A 25,296-nucleotide genomic window follows, 5' to 3' on the forward strand; every position below is an offset into this window, starting at 1 on the left:
CCCACCCAGTCCCCCCACAGATGCATGTGATATGTCTGTCCTGCTCACTCCTGTGACTCACTGACACCCCTTCCTGTCGGGGCCTACTCTCCAAGGTTTGTTCCCCACCTGGCTTTTACCCGTGTCTCAGATTGAGTCTCGGTCACACACACCAGCTCTCTTGCCCTTCGGACATACACTGCCTATCCCTAGAGTAGGGGTGAGGGCTGGCGGGAGCCTCAGGGAGAGCCTAATGGTGGGCCACACAGACCCCTAAACTCTTAGCGACAGCAACTGTCCAGGGGCTGGGGAGGAGCTTGGGGACAGAGGTGCATCTTTTGACACTACAAGGTGGAGGGTAATGGCAGGGGAGAGGCTAAATGGGGGAGAGGCATGGCCATGGCTGTGGGGGATGCTGGGAAAAAGGAGGGAGCTCCCAGGCTGCCAGTGAAGCCCAGGCCAGCAGTGAGGAGCCCCCAGGGTGTTAAACTGAGAGCGGGGAGGGGCAGGGGCAGGTTTCCAGATGGAGCTTTATTTAGAAGGGCCCTCTCTCTGGCTGCTGTGAGTTGGAGGCTGGACCGAGCAGACAAGAGGCTGATGCCTCTGTCCAAGGCAGGGGATGATGCTTATGATGACCATGGAGTGAGGAGAACAAGACTGGCCCCCAGGTTTCTGGCTTGGGAGACCCTAAGGACTCCATCACAGCCTCCAGTCAGCCAGCCTTGAGCAGCCCACCGCCTCTCCATCCCCTGCCTACGGGCCAGCAACTCTGCAGCAGGAAGGTGTAGGCGGCAGGGAAGCTGCAAAGGAGAAGTGGGTCTGAGGAGGTGGGTGTGGGTGTTCATGTGGGTGTATCAGGTGTGGGGAGGCGGGGCTGCGAGCCAGACCAGAAGCCAGGGCAGAGACTGTGCTTCTTATGGGATAGAGAGGAGGGAGCAAGGCCAGAAGACTGGGCTACAACCCTCTACCCACACCCACCTCTTATCACTGCCGGTGCTACAGTTCTTCCCTCTTAACTGTTAGGGCCACAGAGCCCTGCCTGCTCACAGACATGCTACTTAGCCCTGGCACACGCTGAAGATTACGGGAACCCAGAAGCTGGGCGCCTGCCCTGGGGAGAGAGTAGCCCAGTGGGGCGGCGGCTGGAATAAGCAATGTGAGTTAAGCCAAGGGTGCCAACCTGCACAGCCGCCCCATCTCACAGCCCAGTGTGTAAGTCACTGGTTGGTCTGCCTCCTCCAGCAGACAGGGAGGGAAAGAGTTGCAACTGTCAGAATTACAGGGTCCCTCCACTTTGGACAGAGGGGGAGGTTGGCCACCTGGAAGGAAAGAAGTAGAATTATATATTCGACACAAATGTCTGCTGGTTATTTCCTACGTGTCCCCAGTGAGTCGGGTGCCCAGGACAAAGCCAGGAACAGTAAAAGGCCTACGGGATTTGTGTCTGCGGTGTGTGCAGGTGTCTAGCATCAGCCTTCACTTGGGCCTGCAAAGTGGGGTAGGGCAGGGGTTGCGGCAGGTCTTGGATCTCTGCTTGGGTGACTCAGTTAAGAAGAGAAATTTCACCAATGTGGGAAATGTTAGTCTCCACCTCAATATATTCTTTTTTTCATACTTCTTAAATTAAGTTTATTAATTTTTGAATTCAAGTCTTCTATATCACTTAAAAAAAAAAACAAAACGAACTATTGCCAGTTTATTGCAAAAGAATCAACTCAGAAACAGCCAGATGGAACAGAAGCAAAAAGGGCAAGGCATGTGGGAATGGCAGGGGCTTCCATGCCTTTGCTGAGCAGGCACACCACCTTGTGACACCCTCTGGAGCCCTCCATGTGCCGCTGGCCCAGAAGCTCTTCTGTGTCTTTTTTTTTTTAATGGAGTTTGAACTCAGGGCTTCGTGTTTGCACACCTTCAGTCCATTTTGCTCTGGTCATTTTGAAGATAGGATCTTGAGAACTTTTTGCCTGGGCTGGCCTTCAACCACAATTCTCCTGATCTTAGCCTCCCAAGCAGCTAGGATTACAGGCATGAGCCATGGGTGCCCAACTCCATGTTACTTTTTGACTATGAGAAATATCCAAGAGAGAAGAGTTGTAGCTCTTGCAAATTTTTCTTTTGTGATGGCCTCGAGCTCCTGGGCTGCAGAAATCTACCTGCCTCAGCCTCCTGAATAGTTGAAACTACAGACAGGAGTCGCTATGCCATTAAGTTTTTACTTGGACTGGAGGTGTGGCTCAAGCAATAAAGCATCTGCTTTGCAAGCATGAAGCCCTGAATTCAAACCCCAGTTCCAACAACAAAAAAAGATAAAGTTTTTACTTCAAATAATTTAATATTATGACTTCAATGTATTTTTCTTTTCTGTGGTGCTGGCGATGAAACCCAGGGCCTTGTGTGCTAGGGGAGTGTTCTACCATTGCGCTACATTCCCAGCCCTTTCAATGTTTTTTGTTGTTGTTTTGAGACAGGCTATCACTATGTAGCCTACACTGGCCTCAAACTTGAAATTCTCCTGCTTCAGCCTCCTGAATGCTGGGATGCAGTCTTTTTTTTGTTTTGTTTTGTTTTTGGATACTGGGTTTTGAACTCAGGGCCTACACCTTGAGCCACTCCACCAGCCCGTTTTTTGTGATTTTTTTTTTCATGATAGGGTCTCACAAACTTTTTCCCCAGGTGGGCTTTGAACTGCAATCCTCCTGATGTCTGCCTCTTGAGTAGCCAGGATTACAGGCGTGAGCCATGCATTTCTGAGTAGGGAACAAGAAACATTGTATAAAACTCCTTCTAATTGAATTTGTCTTAAAGTTCTCAACTTTTCACTCCCTGAATTTTTTTTAAAGATGACTAACTTAGGGTCTATTAGGGAGAAGGAATTTTTATCCCTAAAATTTCCCCAAACAGCCTCAGCTGAGGAAACAGAGGATCCGAGGGAGGAAGGGACTTCCCAGAATGACGCAGCTAGTACAAAAGGGCCTGGATAGGGTCTGTGCCTACCTGACTGTGAAGCAGGCCTGTACCCTTGGTGCCTTAGGGACAGGGTAGGGGAAGTGAGGCTACTGTGTCTATGGGACAAGCCCAGTGTCGTCGGGGAGGGTAGTCCCTGGAGACAGGCCCAGCCCCCCAGATCTGGATGTGAAACTACTCTGAGACCCAGGATGTGCTCTGAATTTCAAAATTAGTTTTAGTCGTTTACGCCAATAATACCTGAAGGTATCTCCATGAAAAAGCCTTCAAACAATACTCAAGTCTCTGAGGAAGCAGGGGAGTTTCCCCACAGTCCCAAAAAGCACCTCAGTTTGTCCTTGGCAGCCCTTTATTCCCGACTGCCTTACACTCTCAGGTATGCACATGCAGACAAAGGGTTTTTTGGCATTTCCTACGTGAGGTCACCCAGCATGGGTCACTCTGTGGGCCTGCCTTATTTCCCTGGGCTGGGCTGGTTCTGGGGGCTCGTGCCAGCTTTTGGTCCCACTGTTTTGTACAGTGCCTGGATCCCCATTATGGGATCCCTTTCTGTGTATTTAGTTTTAACACTCAAGGACACTGCTAGAAAGTCTCCTTCACCCCAGGTTCAGTGGGAAGGACACAATGGAAAGGGACAGGGTATTGTTGAGCCTCTGGATGCTGGGGAGCAGTTGGGGAATTAGTATAAAGTCTGGCAGGCCTGAGCATCAGGACCCAGAGGCACAGTGGCAGCCAGAGAAGCCCTAGCCTCCTTCCTCTCTGAACCCAAGCCAGACAAGGGCAGGTTCTACTCTTTCATAAAGTTACGAATCCCTGCCCAGGCCTCCGTTAGCCCAAGCACCATTGCCCCACCCTGTGGCACACCACAGGGCTCATGGTCAGACAGCTCTAGCCATTCTCAACATGGACCTGGGGTGGAGACATGAGACCCTCTGTGTGAGGTTAGACAGGAGGTCAATGGCCCCTCAGCCTCTCAGCCACAGGAAGTGGAGTCCCCAACCCCTGGGGACCAGCCAGCAGGTTCATGGGGTACAGAGAAGCTGTGAGGCCCAGGTGGAGGGAGGGAAGCAAGGAGCAGGAGCCTCCCCAGGCCCCTCCTCCCTGGTTTCATTCAGGGCACACACAGCAGGGAGGAGGAGGGCTGGGCTCTGGCCTCCTGCAGGCTTCTGACCCTGTATGAATGCACAGGTCGACTCTATGGGCAGATGCCTCACCATCCATCTATATGTTCAGTAAAATTACTGAGCATCTATATGCACCAGGTGCTGTTTTACGTTCTGGGGCAGCAGCAGGAAACCACAGAATAAAAGCCCAGCAGGAAAGCTATTTAGTAGGTGACAGATAAAAAGTGCCAGAAAGGGGGCACCAGGGAATGAGGGGTGCAATTATAAACAAGTGAGTAAGAAAAGGCCTGGCAAGAGGATGACCTTGGAACAGAGAGGGGCAGAGGTAACAACTATCCTCTGGGGAATAGACAGGTGAGGGAGAGGGTGGGGAATAGCACTTCAGTGACCAGGAACAGAGCAGGGGACAGTTCCACACCCCCCCCCCTTGCAGCCACCCTATGAGGGAAGAAGCATGGAGAACCTGACAAAGAAGGAAGCCAGGTAGAGAGCAAAGGGATGGCCAGGCAGCTCCTAGGCCCTCGCTTATTACACACACGCCAGGTCCTGTCTGTCTGCAATTGTACAGGGAGAGGGGTTGGAGAGGGCAGCCCTCACAGGGTAGCTAGGCAGAACACACACTCACTGGCCATGCTCCTGAGCCTCCCAAATGCCTCTGGCATTCCCCTTGATATAAGAGGCTCAGTAGCACGGGACTGTCCATTATCTCCATCCTCCTTCCTGGAGCTTGTCCTCAGTGGCCTTGTCCATGAGGTAATACTTAGGCAGGGCTCAGAGGTGGGGTGTACAGGGCATAGCAGCCCACCATTGTTTCGTCAGCCCCCAAGTGTCTTGAAAAGCCCTTTCACAATGGTCCCAGGGAGCCTGGAAGGAAAGGGGCTTACACCAGCTGGTGCCTCTGGACAAGGTCCCTGTGTGTGTGTTGCAGTGCTAGCTATCACAGGATTTTCTCTCTAGAACCTGCAAGGCTCACCTTGCCTACCCCAACACTAAATGCACCAGCCCTGCAGGCCACCATCTGGGGAGGGTGGACACAGGACAGGCACAGGGTCAGATTCTTGTTCTCAGCTTCATGACAACCCCAGAGGTGGTACAGGCAGTGAGTGAGCTCAGAGGAAATGAGATGCTCCACGTCAGAGCCTGGTGGTGGGACTCACAGCAGGGACCCAAAGCCCATCGTCCTCATGCTCAAGAGCATGGCAGCTTCCAGGCTCAGCTGAAGGAGTGTCTCCTACCCAATCTTTGGGCCACTCACACCTGTGAGCACCCGTGTTCTGGCTTATCCTTAAAAAATGCCTCCAATTAGCCTGACCCCATTCCGAGATGAGGGGACTGAGGCTCATCTAGGGCAAATGACTTGAGATGTCAGCAGAATGTAGCCATACCGTCTCTCCTGCCTCTCTACCCACCTTGGCTGCAAGCACCAATCCCAGGCACATCACTGGCCACAGGGCTGGTCCTTTATTACTTCAATTGCCGCTGGACACTCCTACAGGCCTTCAGACTGTGACACAAGCATTCCCTGGCCACTTGTCCCCAGCCTTCTGGGGACAGCAGGTCTGAGAGCACCTGAGTGCCATGTAAGTGTCGTTCAGCTCTGCTCTGAGGCAGGGGCAGCCCGGCCCAAACCACAGAGACAGCCTCTTGTTCCAGAGCTCCTGCCAAGCTTGGCAGGGAGCTGGCAGCAGTGACAGCCTTGTGTTCCCCCAGCACTTGGAAGCCTCCCAGGTCCTCGCTGGAGAATGCAATGCTACTTCTCTTGTTAAATGGCACCAGGTGGCAAAGAAAATATGGCACAGAGACCTGAGGTAGAGAGGTGTGCCCCATGCTGGCTGGGGGCAGGGTAAGGGGTATAAGACTTCACTATCTTCAGCAAAAGGTTGTGCTCAGCAGAGGTGGCAGGATGTATTCCCACTGCCTTCCTCCTCTGCTCAGGTACCACTCTGCCAGTCCCCAGAGCCCACTCTTTATGGCACAGGATACTGAGGGGGCCCAGGACAAAACTAGTTCCCAGGAGGCCTATACCCTCAGAAGACCAGCCTTCTGCTGGGCCTCTTATTTTTGGCATACTGGGGTTTGAACACAGGACAGGCATGAGCCATTAGCTCCATCTCTGGTACCACCCTCTTCCTCCACCTGGACCCAACCCTCTGCTGGCCTCCCTGCCCAAATGCCTTCGGGCATTCCCTGAGGCTGGCCACTGATGCCCTCCTCCTGTGGCACAGGCCCTGCCCTCCTCCTATCCTGCCCCCTCACTGGGCTGACAGCACCCTCAAAGACTGTCCTGAGGCAGGGTCTTAAGGGACCATCTACAGTCTGCTGCTTTCTCAGGTGCCAAGGCATCTGTCTCCATCGTCTGTGTCTTCAGCTCAAGCCCTACCCAGCAGAGATGCCACACCTTTGCTCAGACAGACACACAGACAACTGAGGACAAGTGTGGCCTGAGTTGATTTTGCTGCCAATTAGCTATGTGACCGTGCAGAGTCTCAGTTTCATGAACTGTGAAATGGGAAATCGGCAACCTCACAAGTCTTCTGGGAGAGTGACAGCGGCTGCTGCTGTGTGAGAAGAGCTCTGTGAAGCGTGGAATGCCCTGAAAATATCGGGTGACACGCACAGCCTCAACCGGAACCTATGCAGCTGAGGTCCTCGGTAGGGACCAGGGCTAGGTTCTTAAAGGTACCTCCAGAAAGGAGGCAGGCAGGGCCCTGCCCTAATAAAAGGAGTTCTAAGTTGGTTTGTTCTTCAGTGAAAAGCATGAACACCAGCTATGTTGGTGTGGTCAAACCAGAGGCTTGGAAGGCAGGCTGTGGCTCAGGCAGGGTGAGGTTAGGTCACTCACCAGAACCCCCTCCACCCCAAGCTCCTGTGTACCAAACCCACTCCCTGTCGCTGTAGGAGCCTTGACTTGACTGACAGGATTCTTCCAGTCAATCCTGGCACCTCTACAAATTTCTGATTAGATCCAAGGCAGGAACACATTCTCACTGCTGACTCAAAGCTCTCCTGCCAGCTTTTCTCACTTCTCACACACTCTTGACCTGGGTGGTGTAATTGCCCATGTGCACCAGTTTTTAAGTCATATTTGTGTGATTTCAAATAATAAGTTACTGTTCATTGAGTGCCTCCCTGGCTCTGTGTAGGGCACGAACACCATGTATGATATCTATCAAGCAAGCAAACAAGTGTAGAAGGTAAGAATTTCAGGCACTTCCATTTCACTCAATCCTCAATGGAACAAGAGGAGCATAACCATCTTCATTTACACCTGGAGAAACCAAGGCTCCTAGCTTCTATAAAAATAGCAGGGCAAAGATGCAGAGTTCCATTGGGCTCATGGAGTCCAAGCTCCCCCTCCCTCCACACTCTTAATCATTCTGAGTCAGTTTTTTTATCTGCAAAGTTGAAGTGCAGGAGGAGACCAGAGACCAGTGATATTTAAACTCTTTTTAGCTAGGGACCCTTTGCTCCAATGAATTTTTTTTTTTTTTTTTGGAATAAAGTTTATTGGGAAAGTGGATCCTCTCTAGAGAGAGAATGAGGATGACTGCTCCAAAGAAGTCTTAAGTGGAGATGTACTAGGTCAGACAGATGAAGATACAGGGCTCTGCCACAGTAAGTGTAAGTGTAAGTGTGGGAAGGTGCTGGAGTCCAGGAAGCTGGGCTCCCACCTCACTCCTGACCAGCACTCCCTGCTGGAACAGAGGAGTGCAGCCCTATAGGGACAGGCTGCCTCAGGCCCTGACTGTTCCCACCAATAGTAACTGCTTGTGGAGCCAGCAGCAAGCATGGGGAGGGACAGACCAGTGGCCAGTGGCCCTCATGGCTCCTCTAGCAGGGGACTCTCGGAGCTTCTCAGCAGGGACAATAGGTTGAGAGCTGAGACACCAGGCACATGGCCAGCACAGATCTGCAACATGCGTACCAGGCGCTGTGCCATGGTGGCTCGGAAGTCTTCCACCTGCAGGAAAGAGCAAAGAAGAGCAGTGAGACAGCCTGGGGTGGCTGACCCTGCTCCCTTATTAAGAGCAATTGTCCAGGTACAGCTGGGGGCCAAGACACAGGGGCAGTTCAAGGCACTGTGGCCCATCTGTGTCCCTTGTGAGGGCAGGCCTCACAAAGCAGCTTCCCACATTCTCAGCTTATCCAGTCTCTCAAACAACCTCCAGAGACACTCAGAGACTGTGAACCCTGCTCAAGAGGAAATGAGGGCTTGGCAAGCAAGGTTGCAAGGTCAAGTACACCATCTACGGTCACACAGGCAGCGACTGCAGACCTGGGATCTGAACCAGGGCTAGTCCCAGTCACTGACTGGCATCTAAGGAAGGCTCACACAGGGACAGAAGGATGGGTGGACACACTGTCCTCACCATGGATAAGGAGGCACTAATCACAAGGAATCCCTTTATTAGGGCTTGTGAAGGCCTGGGGGGCCCAGAGGAGCTGGTGTTAGGAGGGACATGACTCTTTCAGCCCTAGCATCAGCGAGTGCTGGGCAAGAGAAGACTGTAGGGGGTGGAGGTGTGGCTCAAGTAATAAGAATGCTTGCCTAGCAAACTTAAGAAGGCCCTGAGTTCAAACCACAGGACCACACAAAAAAAAAAAAGAGCCACAGAGACACCTATAAACATTTTCTGGAGAACAAATGGTGATGCTTGATGTCTTCTTCTGGGCAACAGGTAGCCCCAGAAGTGGCTTGCCTTCTCCTGGGCTCTCTCTAGCTGTTTGCTCAACTAATCTAATATATCTTTTTTTTTTTTTTCATGATATGGGGGTTTGAACTCAGGGCCTTATACTTGCTAGGCAGGTGCTCTACCACTTGAGCCACTCCACTAGCCCACCAACCCTATTTCAGTGAAGGGTTTTTCGAGATAGGCTCTTGCAAACTATTGCCAGGCTGGCTTTGAGCCATGATCCTCCTGATCTCTGCCTCCTAAGTGGCTAGGATTACAGGTATAAGCCACTGGCGCCAGGCAAAGAGGTGTGTTTTATTTATTTTTTTGGCAGCACTGGGGCTTGAACTCAGGACCTCATACTTAGTAGGCAGACACTGTTATCACTTGAGCCACTCTACCAGTCCAAGAAATACTCATTGAACGAATCCTCCAGTCTAAGTTCTATAGCCTTTGCCCTGAACCCACCTCCAAGCTGCTGCTTTGGCTTGGGCTCCTGCCACCCAGGCCCCTCCCACCTACACATCACACTAACTGACGAGGTCCAAAACCCCAAGTCTCATCACAGTCATGACTTTGCCCATGATGTACAGGAAGAAATGACTCAATGCTACACTGGGTTTCCAAAGCCCAGCAAAATGGTTCTGCTTTGCACATGCTGCACATCTGTCTGCCTCACTAGATTCTGAAAAGGCATGGCCAACACCTGTCTCATTTGTGTTCCCAGGCACCAGCATGGGCCCTTCCAGCAGACAATAGTCCACTGAGGGAACCACATACCTCCCAGAGTGTGTTTCCTGATTTGTAAAAGGGGGCTAGTAATTCCTGTCTTGCAAATCCTCCAAATATGGCAAGGCTAAATTGATTAGGTAGAAGAATGTGCTCTGAAAAGGACAACTCAGGCACAAGGAGTGACAAAGGTGCAAAGATGGAAGGCTTTATTTGCAGAATACAGACCTAGGTTCTGAGCAGGTATTTCTATACCTCTCGGTACTGGCTAGAAACAGGCTGGGGCCTCCGCTTCTTGCACAGTCAGCCACAGGTTTTTTTCTTCAGACAGTTCTGAAGCAAACCCAGGACTTGGTGTGGCCTGCCACCTCAAGGCCATACATGGAACTGTATTACCTGTCACAAGGTTAGTCACTCACCAGCACCTACCCAAGCTGTGGGCGAAGATGACTTTTCAACTAGAGACAAGACTAAGGTTTTGTTGGGGGAAGTAATTTGTTCAAAGCCACATGGTCAGCAGGCTACCATGGAGACATCTGGCCCTAACTTACTAGCTGTAAGGTATCTTATCTCTCAGTTTGTTTCATCAGGTTTGCTGTGAGGAAAGTCAGGAAGTGGGAACCACTTCAGGTGTACTGGGCTGCAGGGTACCACTTGTCAGATCAGAGCAATGATCTGATCCAGGGTTCTAAAAACAGTTATCAAACCCAAGAAATGAGTGTGTGATAGAGTAATGGGTGCCCCTGTATCAATGCCATGGTCTAGGGGCAATCTAATAGGTAAGCCTAACACCTGGAACATGAAGTCATGGTGATGTCTGCCCAATCCTGATGTAATAGGAAAGCAAAGACATTTCTACCGGTAACAACCACAGACTGCGCTATTCCAACTGACATTCTTTGTCTACATCCATAAGTTCAATTTAACTTATAGGTTAGTAGAAAAAGAAGTAATTTTTCTTCTTATTCAAGTTCATAGATCCCCTGAATTCTGCCCTCAGACCAGAGGGGTCCACAGACTCCACAGCAGGAGCCCCAAATGGCAGTGAGGGATCTTGTGCTGACTTTTCTGTCTATATGAAATCACTTTGCCTCTGGGAACAAGTGCCAGACCCAGAACAAAGTGTAAACACATACCTTCAAAATTAGCCTCAAGCTGGGTGCTGGTGGCTCATGCCTGTAATCCTAGCTACTCAGAAGGCAGAGATCAGGAAGATCACAGTTTGAAGCCAGCCCAGGCAAATAGTGCCTGAGACCCTATTTCGAAAAACCCATCACAAAAAAGGGCTAGCAGAGTGGCTCTACTAGTAGAGTGCCTTCCTAGCAAGTATGAGGCCCTGACTCTCAGAAAAAGTCATCAATATTCATCCTGCATGAAAAGGTTACATATCAGTAACTTGAGAATCTGCTTTGCTGCCTTCGGTTAGGACTCACCTTGTGAGAATGCCAACAGAAGTTACTAGTGGCAGAACCAATGCCATGCATATCTACCTAACCATGTACCCACACACTAAGTAGACATCCCTATAGCCTACAGTATGCCCTGCCCTGGGCAGGGACTGGACAAGGTCTGCAATCCAGGAAGGTTAGGGAGACATCAGGCATTCTAACTGGAAAACATGAGGATGCACCAGTTAATAATAGATATGACATCTAGTCTCACAAACACTCAGATTCCAGCAGGAGTGAGATACTAACATGGACGCATGAAAATATACACAAGATTTACTTGTAAGTTCAGAGAAATAGAACAAAAGGCAACCAGTCACAGAGACTAGTATATACCCCTATTTTATACCTGTGTATCCCAAGGCTGAGGGGAACCCCTGAGAGGTTACAATCAGTGAGCAGGACCAGGATTCAGAGCAGGATCTGAATCACACCAGGAGCCACCTCATCTGGGGATTCAATAACCCTTACCTAGGCACTGCTGACGTGCCTACTGTGTGCTGACTGCCCTTTCCCCAAACCCAAGTATAATGTTGACCACTGTGATCAGTGTCCTTACCTCCAGGTCACAGAAGAGCAGGGGGCTTCGGTAGGTGTGGGCCAGGTTGGCAACCGTGTTCCGGTGAATGCTGCAGTGGCTCTCCCGCCCAGCTGCAAAGAAGCTATAGCTTGTATCCAGGAAGCCCTGGGCAAAGGAACGCATTCCCTCTCAGGGTCTGTTTCTTACTAGTCAATGGGTGACAATTCTGATCCGCCTTCTTTTCTGGGCAGTCAAGACAATCCCATTAGATAATAAGGCTGAAAGGGCTTAGAGAACATTCTCTAAAATACATGAGTTTCCTCACTTATAAAATGAAGATAATAAGAGCTCCTACCCACTGAGTTAATATAGAAAGTTAATGAATTGGTATCAAGAAATTACTAGGCACTCATTTATTCACCAATATTTACTGAGAATAATCTGTGCCAGGCTCTCCCTTTAGGAGCTCACAGTTCAGGAGGGGAGGGACAGGTCAGATGTGACAGGAGCTGAGTCTGGCAGTAGGTGTTAACAAGACAAAGAGGAGAAACAAAGTATTTGAGAAAAGCCCCAGAGCAATCATTAAGAGAATGGCCCTAAGGGGGAAAAGAGAGAGAGAGAGAGAGAGAGAGAGAGAGAGAGAGAGAGAGAGAGAGAGAGAGAGAGAGAGAGATGGCCTGAAGCCAGACATGGTGGCCCACACCTGCAATCCCACTGCTTATGAGGCTGAGGTAAGAGGATTGTGAGTTAAAGGCCAGTCTGGGACCCTGCCTCAAAAAGGGGAGGGAAAGGGAAGGGAGAGAGAAAGATAGACTGCCCATGTTCTCTCCATTACCCAGGTTGCCTCAGCAAGGAGTCTACAACTGCTGCTGTTCTCCTGAGGGTGAGGGGAGGGCAGGGGACATACTTACCACCTGTGGTGAGGAAGCAAACCTTCCCTAGGAAGAAGCTGGCATCTACATGGTGCAGGGACTCCTCCACGTTCTGGAGGCTGGGGCAGCCAGGCCAGGGCAAGGAAACAAATCAGAAGACAAAACTTCACAACAGAGACAGTAGGTGCTCAGCTCCTTTGATCCAAAAGGCCAAAGATTGAGAGGGTGACAGGAAACAGCCCCAGAGGAATTCAAATTCTACAAACTCCCTTTTCTTTTTTTTTTGAGACAGGCTCTCACTATGTAGCCCAGGTTGGTCTTGAATTCAAGATCCTGCCTCAGCCTTTTTATTTTTGGGTGAGACTGGGGTTTGAATTCAGGGCTTCCTGCTTGCAAAGCAGGTGCTCTACCACTCAAGTCACACCTTCAGTCCATTTTGCTCTGGTTATTTTGGAGATAAGGCCTCCTGAACTATTTGCCTGGGCTGGTCTCGAACTGCAATCCACCCAATCTCAGTCCACACAGTAGCTAGGATTACAGGTGTAAGCCACTGGTATCTAGCTTCTTTTTATTATTATAAAGGCCTCAGTCTTTTTATTATTATTTTTTTGTGGTGCTAGGGCTTGAACTCAGGACCTTCACCTTGACCCACTCCACCAGCCCTATTTTTGTGAAGGGTTTTTCGTGAGATAGGGTCTCCAGAACTATTTGCCGGGGCTGGCTTCGAACTGCAATCCTCCTGATCTCTGCCTCCTGAGTAGCTAGGATTATAGGTGTGAGCCACCGGCACCCAGCTTGCCTCAGCTGAGTGCTGAAATTACAGGCACACACCCCGCTAAAATACTTTCAATTACAGAGTAATTCATGCTTATAAATAATCAAATAGCAAATATGGATGTACACAAAGATAGTCAAAGTGTCCCCTGAGCACCACACTTCTTCACTCCAGAACCATGAGACAAAGTAAACTTCTTTTCTTTATAAAGTATCATGCCTTAGTATTTTATTATAGTAATGCAAAACTGACTTCACTCCCAACTCCCCAGAGGAAACTGCTGCAAACAGGTTTGGGTGTAATTCTTCTAGAATTTTTTCATATGCAAATACAGTGGTATGTATAACCATCTACTATTTGGATCACATATAACTCCTTATCAGTGTATAGTTCGGGTACGATTTGAGTGTGTCTGCAAAGGGCTCATGTGCTGAAATTTTTTGGCAGTACTGGGGTTTGAACTCAGGGCTTTGCGCTTGTTAGGCAGGCACAGTACCACTTTAGCCATGCCTCCAGCACTTTTTGCTTTGGTTATTTTGGAGGTAGGGTCTTGCTCTTTGCCCAGGCTGACCTGGACTAAGATCCTCCTATTTTAGGCTTCCTGCCATAGCTGGATGACAGGTGTGTGCCACCACACCCAGCATTTTTCTGTTGAGATGAATCACAAACTTTATTGCTCAGGCTGACCTGAACAGAGATTCTTCCTGCATAGGTTAGGATTGACAGGCATGTGCCACTGCACCCAGCTATGGGCTGAGATAGAGCCTCGATACCTTTTTTTTGCCCAGGTTGGTCTCAAACTGAGATCCTCCAGATCTCAGCCTCCAAAGTAGCTAGGATTACAGATGTGAGCCATCAGCGCCCTTCTCCTACTGCGAAATATTAAGAGGGTGGAAACCATGGTACAGTACCTGCCTAGAAAGTTTAAAGTCCTGGATTTGATTACTAGCACTGTCAAAAGTAAAGCATTAAAAACTCAGGCTGACCATAGTGTTTAGAGATTGGCATTTGAGAATTTAGGATTAGACAGGTCATCTGGATGTGGCCCCATGATTGAATCCGTGGTTTTATGAGAAGTGGAAAGAGACCAGACCTATGCATGCTCCCATTCTCTGGCAACTGCCTCAGGACTCTGCCAGGAAGGAGGCAAATACTAGATGTGGCCCCTCAACTTTGGACTTCCAGAACCATGAGACAAAGTAAACTTCTTTTATTTATGAAGTATCAAACCTTGGGTATTTTATTATAGTAATGCAAAACTGACTAACACAAGTTCACAGAAATCTATTATATTCTTCAGAATGACCTCCCAGTGTACCATATCTGGACAATTTTCCCAGTAATGGGCATTTAAATGGTCTCTAATTTTCCACTATTATAAGGCAATCATGGTAGAGCTCAGCTCTTTCTCTAGTCCAGCAGTAAGGTCTACATTTAATCCTGATGCTACTGAATCTGGTGTCTGCATGCATGCTCCAGGTTCCCAGGTGTTTCTAGCAGTCTCCCCTTACCTCCTACCATATCACTAGGTGTCTGCCTTGGTCTCTGTGCTGGACCTCAAGTCAGCTGTTGTCCAGGAGGTGCTCATTCCCATTTTTGCTAACTAACTCTTTCTCATCTTTTAGGTGTCAATTTAAATGTTATCTCCTCCAGAAAGTCTACCCTGACCTCCCACACCTAGGGCCTGGTCGCACAGGTTTCATTTATTCTCCCAAACCATAGTCTTCCTTCCTTTACAGTACATATCTAACTATTCAAGAGTCCCGCCCCCTCCCCAACAGATGAGCAGCAACCTTGAGGACAACAGTTTGTTTCGTTCAACTCTGTGCTTCCTGTTAGGTATAGAGTAGGTTTCAGAGAGCTTAAGCTAAACGAGCAGGTGAGGACTTTTCAGTGTCTTTTAAACACTGTGCACTGGCCACTAGCCCCTCCCTTCCACCCTCCAGGATGACCCCAGACAGGCTCTCACTGCCTCCTCCCCTTCCTATCATAAGTGGGGTCACTGTCCAAGCACACTCAAAATCCAGGTCAGACAAAGTCCTGACATTCTCTGTCCTCTGGCTCTCACCTGTATTTGCTGTGAAGGTTAATCACAAACACGATCAGGTCAATTCGGGGTCGAATCACACTGGAGGGCAGAGGGAGGGACTTTGCCAAATGGCTGAAAAACAAGAAACCATAGGATTAAAGATATATGTACCCATCTTACGGTGGCCAGTCACATGTTGACCTATCTAGGGGAAGAAACTGCCCAGGTCTCCTCAGAGCCCTGCACAAAAGCAGAACAGAGCAAGTCTTATTCATATTGTCTGATTCCTTCTGCCAGAAAGAGGCTCTGTTTGTAACTACCATGACAAGAGGGTCTGGATACACATATACTACATTGAATGTTGGGAGGGAGACCAGGCTTAGAAGTGTTAGACTGAGAAGGTTAGGGGGTAAGACTGAACCATTTGGAGTGAAACAGATATGGGCTCAACTCCTAGTTCTGTCAATTGCCAGCTGAGTGACCTTGGACCAATCTCATTTGGACTTGGCCTCTTCATACCCACCCGAAAGCTTTTCTTTTCTTTTTTTTTTTTTGGTGGTACTGAGGTTTGAACTCAGGGCCTTGAGCTTGCTAGGAATGAGCTTGCTAGGCAGGCGCTCTACCACTTGAACCACTCTTCTAACCCTCTTTTGCTTTTAGTGATTTTTCAAATAGGGTCTCACTTTTGCTCTGGGGTCAGTCTAAGACTGTGATCCTCCAGTCTCTACCTCCTAAGTAGCTGGGATTACAGACATGAGGCACCGTACCTGGCTGAAGATTTTTCTTGAAGCCTTTACTTCTGCCCATTGTCACATAATTCTTATTAACTGTCTTTTCCTTTCCCAGATTATAATTTGAGAAATGCCTTGGAGTGTGGTGGTAAAGGAGGATTATAAATCCAAGGCCAGCTCACAGCAAGACCTTGTCCCAAAAAGTACAAGCAAAAACACCAAACCAAACAAACAAAAATTACAAAAACTTCAAAAATTTAGAATACATAGACCCAAAAGTCTAGTCAACTAAAAATTGCTGTTATTAACACTGAAACATTTTTCTCAACATCTCTTCATGTATATAATATATATACACATTAACATAATAGAATATAGTCTAAAAATAGAATAGTGGCATTGAAAAAAGCAAATGAACTGGGTTTTTTTGTTGTTTGTTTTTCCTTTTTTCCTTTTAAGACAAGGTCTCACTATGTGGCCTCAAGCTCTTCCTGCCTCTGCCTCCTGAGTGCTGGGATTACAGGTGTGCATCACTATGCAAGGTGCAAGCAGAGGAACTTTGGATAAACTACTTCTTAATCAAAACAGGTTATTTCCTAAAAGATCCAATTAGAAAAAGACTATGGGGTGGAATATCTCAGCAGTAACGCTCTTGTTTAGTATGAGTTCAATTTTTAGTACAAAAACAACTCCAAACAAAACAAAAAACAAGTTGACATCATTTTTAACTGTTTCAATTTTATCTATATTGTGTTGGTTCTCTATTATGAAAAGAGAAAATAAATGTTCTTATACTCCATCCTACTATGTGGTAAGACTCAAAAATATGCATTTATATCATTATTGCTATTATTATATACATTCATATTTTCCTTCAATTGTAACTCCACCCAGGCTGCTGAAGCTGCTACTCTAGAACATTGCTGGGCACCATGGGGGAGGCAAAGGGCCCTGGGGATTTTTTCTTGTTGCAATTAAACACTTCAACATTGAGGAGGTAATCATTTCTGCTCACAACTCATTGGCCAGAACTAGTCACATGATTCCCCACAATCACAAGAGGCCAAGAAGTGTAATCCTGATTCCTGCAGTGTGCTATAAACACTGGAACTATGTGGCAACAGAGTGACAGATGGCCATACAGGTGGTTTACTTTTCCAGCCTAAAAATCTAAAGAATTATTTATCCTTCAAGTTCAATAATTTAACTAGGATATAACTTGGTATCAAATGTTCTATATCTATTTTTCCTGAAACAAAATATATATTCCCTTTCTAATGAACAAATTTAATTTATTCATTTCAAGAAATCTCCTGATATATCCTCTTTAACACTTTTGCTAAATAGAAGTTTTAATTTTTTTTAACCACATCTATTCTAATCCTTACTATTTCTGTGTATTAGATGGATCACAATTAGTATTCCTTTTTACCTTTTTTTTTAAACCCTAGTTCTGCAGTTTCCCTTTCCCTCTGTTGTTTGGTCACTTGGTCTTAGAATGTTTCCTTTTTGGCAATACTGGGGTTTGAACTCAGGGCCTCAAGCTTGTTAGGCATGTGTTCTACCACTTGAGCCACACATCCCCATTTTTGCATCTGGTGCTTTTGCCCAGGCCAGCCTGGACTTCCTACATAGCTGGAATGAGATGTGCCACTGTGCCCAGCTTTTACTGGTTGAGATGGAGCCTCACTAACTTTTTGCCAGGGCTGGCCTTGAACTGTGATCCTCCGGATCTCCACTGTAGCTGAGATTATGGGTGTGGGCCTTGAATACATTTTTAAAAAAATCAATTTAATTGCCAGGCGCTGGTGGATCACACCTATAATCCTAGCTAATCAGGAGGCAGAGATCAGGAGGATCAAGGTTCTCGAAGCCAGCTCGGACAAATAGTTCCTGGGACCCTATCTTGAAAAACCCTTCATACACACAAAAAATAGAGCTAATGGAGTGGTTTAAGGTGAAGGCCCTGAGTTCAAGCCACAGTACCACAGGAAAAAAAAAAAAAATTCAAAAAGCTCAGAACAGAACATTCAAAGAGGATTTTTCTTCTCCCTTTTCTGCACATTTTTCCAGAGTGGGTTTTCATCCGGTATTTGTGTGCCTTGTGACCCACCCCTTTGCAATGGAGCCCATGAAACTTTTTCCCATTTTGCTTTTATTCAGTGTGTGTAGGCAATTTTGCCTGTATATTCCATTTATTCTGGTAATAATTACATGAGTTTATTTATTTACTTATTTGTTTATTGTGGAACTCAGGACTAAACTCAGAACCTCAAAGTTGAAAGCACTCTACCACTTGAGTCACACCCCAGTCCTTTGTTTTTGGGCAGCACTGGGGTTTGAAATCAGGGCCTCACACTTGCTAGGCAGGTATTCTTACCACTTGAGCCACTCCACCAGCCCTCCCTCTCCCATTATTTTTTAAAGAGAGATTATGTCTGTGTTGCTCAGGCTGACCTTGAACTCCTGAACTTAAGTGATCCTCCTGCCTCAGCCTGCCCAGTAGCTAGTACTACAAGTGCATGCCATGGTGCACGACTACATGAATTTTTAAAAATCCTTTTCCAATTCTGAGCTATGGGTTTGAGATTGTTGGTTATTGTGTATGACAGTCTCTATCCCGGTGAGGTGCGTGAAGGACAGACAGATTTACAAACAATCTTTATTCAGAGAGAAAAGATTGTTATCTCACCAGAGAGTTTTAAAGTGCTATGGCAGGGTTTTCTCTACCTACTAAAAGGCATTTCAATTCCTAAGGAGGGGGCTGGAGGCATGGCTCAAGTGGTAGAGTGCCTGCCTAGCAAGCACAAGGTCCCGAGTTCAAACTCCAGCACCATCAAAAACAGAAAAAAAAAAAAGAAACCAAGTAACTAGGATTATAGGCATGAGCCACTGACACCCAGCTCTCCACTTCTTTGTTAAAAAAAAAAAAAGTCCCAATTCTTAAGGAGGAAATAAATACCTTCTGGGTTGGGACCAGTCCCCTTTAGCATGGACCCCTGGGCCTATCTTTCTGTTAGGAAGAATGACACACATTTTGCTTTACCTGACTAGAACAGCAGCAGTTTCTGTTTCTATCAATTAAAAAAAGGAAAGCAAAATATGATCCTTTAGTTACTTGTTCTGCAAATTTGCGGGGGTACTAAGGAATTCTCAGAACTTTGCTGTGGGAGTGACATTAGCAGGCACACCAGGCCAGAATTTTTTTGCAGCCACTGAAACTTGCTCATTTTTGCTATATTTTCCAATTAACTTCTCTAGGTCGGGGGAAAGATGTTCACTTCACCATGCTTCCTGGGAAATCCTTGCTTTCCACTTTCACTACCTTAAGGCGTTTCCAGCATCTCTTCCCTTCAAAAACTGTTGACAATCTAGGATTAATGAGACGAATGCCAACAGTTATGAGCTAGTTAACTACTTAAGGCCTAAGGAAAGCATCAGTAAGCACGGGTCAAGGTCAGGGGCTGACTGTCCATGGGAAGGGCAGACCAGGAGCATCAAACTGGTGGGCAGGTGACGTCTCATGCTGACAAGTGCTCACGAGTGACGGAGAGACGGAGGCTACTTTAGACCGGGTGTCCAAAGTAGCCCCGGCAGGCCCCCTTCGCTCCCCCTCCCGCCCAGCCCAGGTTCAGCTACTCACACCCTCAGCTCGGACGCGCAGTGCTCCTTGAGCATGGAGTCCGCCAGCTGCTGCAGAAGTGCATCCTCCGCGCCCACCAGCTGCTCGGGGAGAGAAAGCGTCCGACTGAGACTGCAGGGCAGTTCCTCCCCAGGGCCCGGCACGTTGAATCCCTCCTTGGGCGTTCAAGCCGTAGCCGGAGGGCGCCATTTCCCGAGAAGAGGTCCCGAGAGAGGGTGTGAGGTCTGGACCCGCCTCAGGTCTGCGGGGGCCGCTCTGGCTAAGCACCCCGGAACCCTCCTTCCCACCTCTTAGACGCTCCCAACCGCCAAACCCTGCAACGTGGGAAAAAGCAAGTTCCGCTTGACCGTCCAATCCGCCAATCACAAGCTAGTACAGAGCCAGCCGTACACTCCGATTGGCTCAAAGAGTGGCTCTCCCGCCTACCGCCGAAGAGCGCGCGCCGCAGCCCGGCAAACGCAGCGGTCACGGCGTCTTGAGGCGCAGCCAAGGAAAGAAGGCACACCAGAGACGCGAGGCCACCAGTACATACCAAGACGGTGGCTCTGTTCAGCTCAGGCAGCTTGTCTACCGGCCTCAACACCGACATCCCAGTCGCAGGCCGAACCGCCGTCTTCTCTGCGCGCGAGCCTCTCAAACCGCCCTAAGCCCCGCCCCTAGTGGGCGGTGGGGGGCACGTTGCCCTCTCTGGGCGGGTCTTCTCGGGGCGGGGCGGGGCGTTCTTAAAGGAGCCGGTACCTCCCTCATTTCACCTCCCCCCAGGGCCTCGCCTCAGGTTTTCAGTGATTCATTCATTCACTTTCATTCATTCATGGTCGTTCGCCATAATCTTCATTCCTTCCCCATTTTAGCTAATTCAATCCTGAGAATAAAAGTTTGGGGTCATTCTTGACTTCTTTACACCCACATCAACTCCGTAAGCAAACCTATCAGTTCTACTCAAATGTATCAAGGAACTGGCCACTTTCCTCTACTTCCGCTGTCATTGTCATCTGTCACCTGGACGTTCTCACTGACTCCCTGATTTCACCCTATTCAGCAGGGCTGCCAGTGATTCTCCACACAGCATCAAAATTTTTGTTTGGAAATGGAAATCAGCGCAGACCACTTCTCTGATCCTACCCACCTCTGGTTCCCACCTCACTCAGTACATTGCAAACACCTGGCATGACCTCTGAGACCCTTTGTGTTTTGGCCCCTGCCAACCTCCCTGACCTCATCTGCTCTTCTCCCTCCAGTGCCCCCACTACCATCACACAGGCCACTAGGCTGTTCTTCAAATAGTCCATCTGTCCTCCTACCTCAGGTCCCTTTTGTTCCCTCTGGCTAAAACGGTCTTCTCCCACATAGTCACATGGCTTATTTCCTCACTTCATATTTCTGCTCTGATGTCACCTTATTAGAAGGGCTTTTCTTAATGACACTACCTAAAATAGAAAGTCCCCCCCCATACTCCCTATTCTCCTTTCTGTTTCTGCTCTGTCTTCTCCATGCCTCTAATTGCCACATGTCATTGTCTAGCACTTCCCGGCATCTGTAATTTTATCCTACTTATAATCTAATAAACTAGCTCATTACTATTTCATGGATGGCAGCAGAAGACATGAAACTCTGGGAAGAGAGAAAGGACTTGATTATTTTATTTACTTTCTAAAAGCAGTAGCTAGAGCTATATGTCTTTTGTGTTACTTCCCCATGTCCATCAAATTCCATGAATGGCCCTATCCATCATGGTGCTAGTGGGTGGCAATTTAATGAGTGGTAAGCACTGTTGTTCTGCGTCCAAGGGGAGATGTTACCTCATCTATAAGATTCCTTGGTGCAAGCACAACCCTGAGAAACAGCCTGGGTAGAGAGCTATCAGGATCTTGCATTCTTGGCATACCCAGCAAGAAACTTGCAGGGATGTTGAGGGCCATAGCTTCTCCTTACCATATAATTTCATATCCATTGTCCCTCCAGCTAGAGTGTAACTAGGTCACTTTGTCACTTTGTATGTCCAGTACTCTCAAAAGTACCTGATACAGTGTTTGTTAATCAACGTTCATTGGATGAATGGATTGATTTGATACACGCATTCATTTATTCATTCTCATTTGCAGATCAAATGCCTGATCCTGGGATACAGATGAACCAGACATTATCCATCAGCCATGATGGACGAGACAGACAGTGATGACAGTGTGTTCACTATTGTGGTATCTGGGAGAGCAGGGCCATACTCCATCTTTCTTACTGCAGACTAAACTACCTGTCCTCCTCAGAAAAAGCAAGTAAATGGTTTTGTTGAGTCCCTGGTCCCCACATATGGGGCTTTGATTCCTCGTGGCATTGGGTGTGGGTGGGACTCCCTGAAAATCAGGTTGCAGTAAGCACTATGAAGGTAAAGTAAAGCAGGTTGGGGGAGTGACAGATGGGAGGAAGTTACTTTGGGTCAGGGGAGCTCTCTCTAAGAAGGTGCCATTTGGACAGATTCCTTCATCAGTGAGAGAGAATCCCAGAAAGAAAAATGGAGAAGAGTCTTTAATGAAGGAAGTGCAAATGCAAAGGCCCTGGGAGCACTTCTAAGAACAAGGAGATCTGTGCCTGAAGCAGATGGATGGAGGGGACAGTGGTAGGAGATGAGGCTGGAGAGGAGATTGAGTCTCAGGTCATGGAAAGACTTTGGACCCTGGTCAGGGATTTCCAGGAGGAACCTAACTGAGACCATTCAATCAACAGTTACTGAGTATCTTCCTTGGCCCAGATTTGATGCTGGGCATGGGGAACCCATGCTCTGGGTGTCATCTGCTTCATGGAATTATTACTGGTAGATAAAAAACAGCAGCAGTACAGTAGGTGAGAGCCATCAGGAAGCAGGGAGTAACAGGTGAAGGTGCCTAGATGAAGGGACACTAAATGTCCCTGGAGAGTCCACACCACTGGAGAGGAGGAGATCATTGGCTGAGATGCCAAAGGTGAGTTGGTGCTTGTTTCTTGGGTGGTGGAATAGAAGATAGTTATGTGTAGGCTCCATACTGGGATGAAGGATGGGGATTGGCAAGAAGGCCAGGCCTAGGCCTAAATGATCTTGTATCAGGAATACCCAGAACTGGCAAGGAGACCTCTGGGCCAACATTTTTTTGGTTTTGTTTTTATGTTTTCAGATTGGCTTCTATGGGGCCCTGGGGGGATGCCTTGGAACACTATGAGAGACTTGAAGAATCTGAGCTCATACTTAGGCTGGACACATGGCTTAAGTGGTAGAACACCTGCTTTGCAAGCATGAAGCCCTGAGCTCAAACCCCAGCCCCACCAGAAAAAAAAAATTACTACTATATGAGCATCACAGCCTACAATGCCAGCACTTAGGAAGCTGAGGCTGGAGAATCATAAGTTTGAGGATAGCCTGGGCTACAGAATGAGACCCTGTCAGAAGGAAGGGAGGGAGGGAGGAAGAAAGAGAGAGAGAAACAGTACAAAGCTGGATATGGTGGCTGGCACCTGTAATCCCAACTGAAATAGGAAGATTTGATTGAGTCCAAGTCTGGACAACATATAAAGACCTCCAATAAAAACTACTGTAGGCAGATCTAAAGTGCACAACTGGGAGTGTTTTGATATATGATGTACCCAGTAAGTCACCATCACAACCCAGGCATCCATCTCCCCCAAATGCTTTTTCCTGTTCCAGTGTATCATTCCTCACCCCTCTCATCCCAAACTGTTAAGAAGCATGTTGACAGCTTTACTCATCAGAGCCCATCCTGGACAAAACCCAAACATTCTTCAGTGCTGAACAGATGAGCTGTGGTAGACGGACACATGCAGCCCATAGATGGAGCTCAAAAGCATTATGCTGGGGGACAGACGATGGGGACAATGTAACTAATGTACAATATAAGTCTAATTGGAATTGTCACTACAAATCCCTCCCACATAATGAATATATCGTAATACAAATTTTTAAAAAGGCAGAAAAAGAAAAGCATTATGCTGAGCAAGAGAACTCAGACTCAGAAGAGTACAGATGGGGTTGGGCATGGTGGCTCATGCCTGTAATCCCAGCTATTCAGGAGGTGGAGATCAGGACAATCAAGGTTCAAGACCAACCTGGGCCCAAGTTAGTAAGACCTCCATCTCAGCCAATAAATTGGGTATGGTGGTATGCCTGTCTTTCCAGCTATGTGGGAGGCATAAACAGGAGGATTCTAGTGCAGGCCAGCAGCCTGTGATTCTATCAGTATGAAACCCTAACATAGGCAAAACGAATCCATGGTGATAAGTGATAGAAGTCAGAGCAGTGGGGAGAGCTCTGATTAGCAAGAAACAGAAGGACCTCTTTGGATGGAGGTTGCACAGATGTGTACCCAGGTAAAAATCCATTGCTTAAGATTTGTGCACTTATGCTGGGCACTGTAACACACACCTAAATCCCAGCACTTCAGAAATACAACATACCGAAATTAGTGGGATGAAACTAGAGCAGAGTGGGAAGGGAAATTTATAGCATTGTTTTGGAAAGGAGGAGCCAGGTGTAGTGACACAAGCCTGCAATTCCAGTATTTGGGAGGTAGAGGCAGGAGAATCTCATGTTCAAGGCCAGCCTGGGCTACATAATGAGGCCCTGTCTTAAAAAAAAAAAAAAAAAGATTTGTGTATTTGACTGTGTGTACCTTACATCTGAATTTAAAAATCCCTTTGTGAACCAAATCATTCCCTTAACCTACATACTCTGGAGAGGACCCACCATACTTTCAGGGCTCCCAGATGGTCCCAGCTGGCAGGGTGATTGGGTTGGGGGCAGGGGTTCCCAAAGCCACCTCACCCAGAGCCTTTCACACCTGTTGTCCTCAGGTTTCTGGGAATGGACTCTGGGGAGCTGGTACCAGTGGCTCTTCCCTGCCCTGGGTGCTGGGGCTGCTCTCTCCTCCCAAGGCAATAGCCACTGCTGTCTATGGAATCCTCACTGATGAGACGCCACGCATACGCTCTGTCTATAGCTCAGGGGTCCAGGCTTGGAGGGTAGATCTCATACTTGAACCTCTTAATTCCTTGGTCAGCTCAATCACAGAGCAGCTGAATGACCTGGAAGGCTTCACCTCTTGGAGCCTCAGCTGCCTCACCCCTCCCCATAAACCCCCTAAGACTCACCCAGTGGGTAGGACTGAATGAAGTGCTGTGTGAGCCAAACCTGACAGGTGGGGTGGCTCAGTGCCTGGGAGCCACAACCCTCACAGGCTGCAGCCCAGCCAGGGGAGCTGTGGGGCTGATGAGGCAGAATGGGGAGAGGCAAAACTTTGTGGGGGTCTAGGCTAGGGCCCTGACCTTCCTATTGCCCCTTTCTTGCTGTGTGATCTTGGATGAGGATTAAATGGGTTGACAGAAATAAAGCACTGAAACCAGACTCTGGCACAGGATAAGAGCCCCACTGAGCCAGTGTGTTCCTGACTTTCAGTCTCAGTCTTGGATCTTCCCTCTATAAGGTATGACTCTCACTGGCTCTACCTATCTTTGCTTCTGTGTCCCCACCCCCTTGCCAGAAATCCCAATCTCTCCTTTCTCTCAATCTGCAAACCACCAAACCCTCTCAGTTATCTGTCAGGGTCCTCTCCTCTCTGGGCCCCCCAGCCTTGGGGCCCGGTGGCCTGCTGAATGTCTCTCATCCTTTCCCGCATTCTCCAATTCTGCCCTCCCTGTCATCTGCTGTACCACGTGCACAGTAGAGGGATCCAGAAAAGGAGGCTGGTTGCCAGGGCAACAGAGAATAAAGCCCTTGCTGCCAAGCTGCTGATTGGCTGAGTTAAGTCCCACCTCCTGCCATCCTGAG

The 25,296-nt window shown here is 48.2% G+C and overlaps 1 protein-coding gene across 3 annotated transcripts; it reads right to left on the reverse strand.

The window, feature by feature from the left end:
* Positions 1 to 1,675: 1,675 nt before the first annotated feature.
* Positions 1,676 to 20,171, reverse strand: Cenpm (centromere protein M). 3 transcript variants are annotated; one of them, XM_020168215.2, is made up of 6 exons: positions 20,020 to 20,171; positions 19,488 to 19,567; positions 15,153 to 15,245; positions 12,349 to 12,428; positions 11,477 to 11,568; positions 7,183 to 8,028 (listed from the first exon to the last, which is right to left on the reverse strand). In XM_020168215.2, exons 1-6 carry the CDS (start codon positions 20,074 to 20,076, stop codon positions 7,888 to 7,890), a joined length of 543 nt encoding a protein of 180 aa, XP_020023804.1. In that variant the 5' UTR covers positions 20,077 to 20,171; the 3' UTR covers positions 7,183 to 7,887. The 3 variants fall into 3 exon arrangements, with proteins under 3 accessions (XP_020023805.1, XP_020023804.1, XP_073940690.1); XM_020168216.2 differs by lacking the exon at positions 11,477 to 11,568 and having other exon boundaries at positions 1,676 to 8,028; XM_074084589.1 differs by lacking the exon at positions 7,183 to 8,028 and having other exon boundaries at positions 11,477 to 11,602.
* Positions 20,172 to 25,296: the final 5,125 nt, after the last annotated feature.

The sequence above is a fragment of the Castor canadensis genome, chromosome 8 (genome assembly GCF_047511655.1).
Source record: "Castor canadensis chromosome 8, mCasCan1.hap1v2, whole genome shotgun sequence".
Taxonomy (NCBI): Eukaryota; Metazoa; Chordata; class Mammalia; order Rodentia; family Castoridae; genus Castor; species Castor canadensis.

What these genes read in the sequence shown, in the direction of transcription:
- Cenpm (XM_020168215.2), bottom strand. Translation starts at nt 20,076, where the DNA reads ATGTCGGTGTTGAGGCCGGTAGACAAGCTGCCTGAGCTGAACAGAGCC. An exon ending in TGAACAGAGCCACCGTCTTG is followed by an intron (nt 19,568 to 20,019) that starts GTATGTACTGGT and finishes CTCCCCGAGCAG; the next exon opens with CTGGTGGGCGCGGAGGATGC. An exon ending in TGCTCTTCTGTGACCTGGAG is followed by an intron (nt 8,029 to 11,476) that starts GTAAGGACACTG and finishes TCTTTCCTGCAG; the next exon opens with GTGGAAGACTTCCGAGCCAC.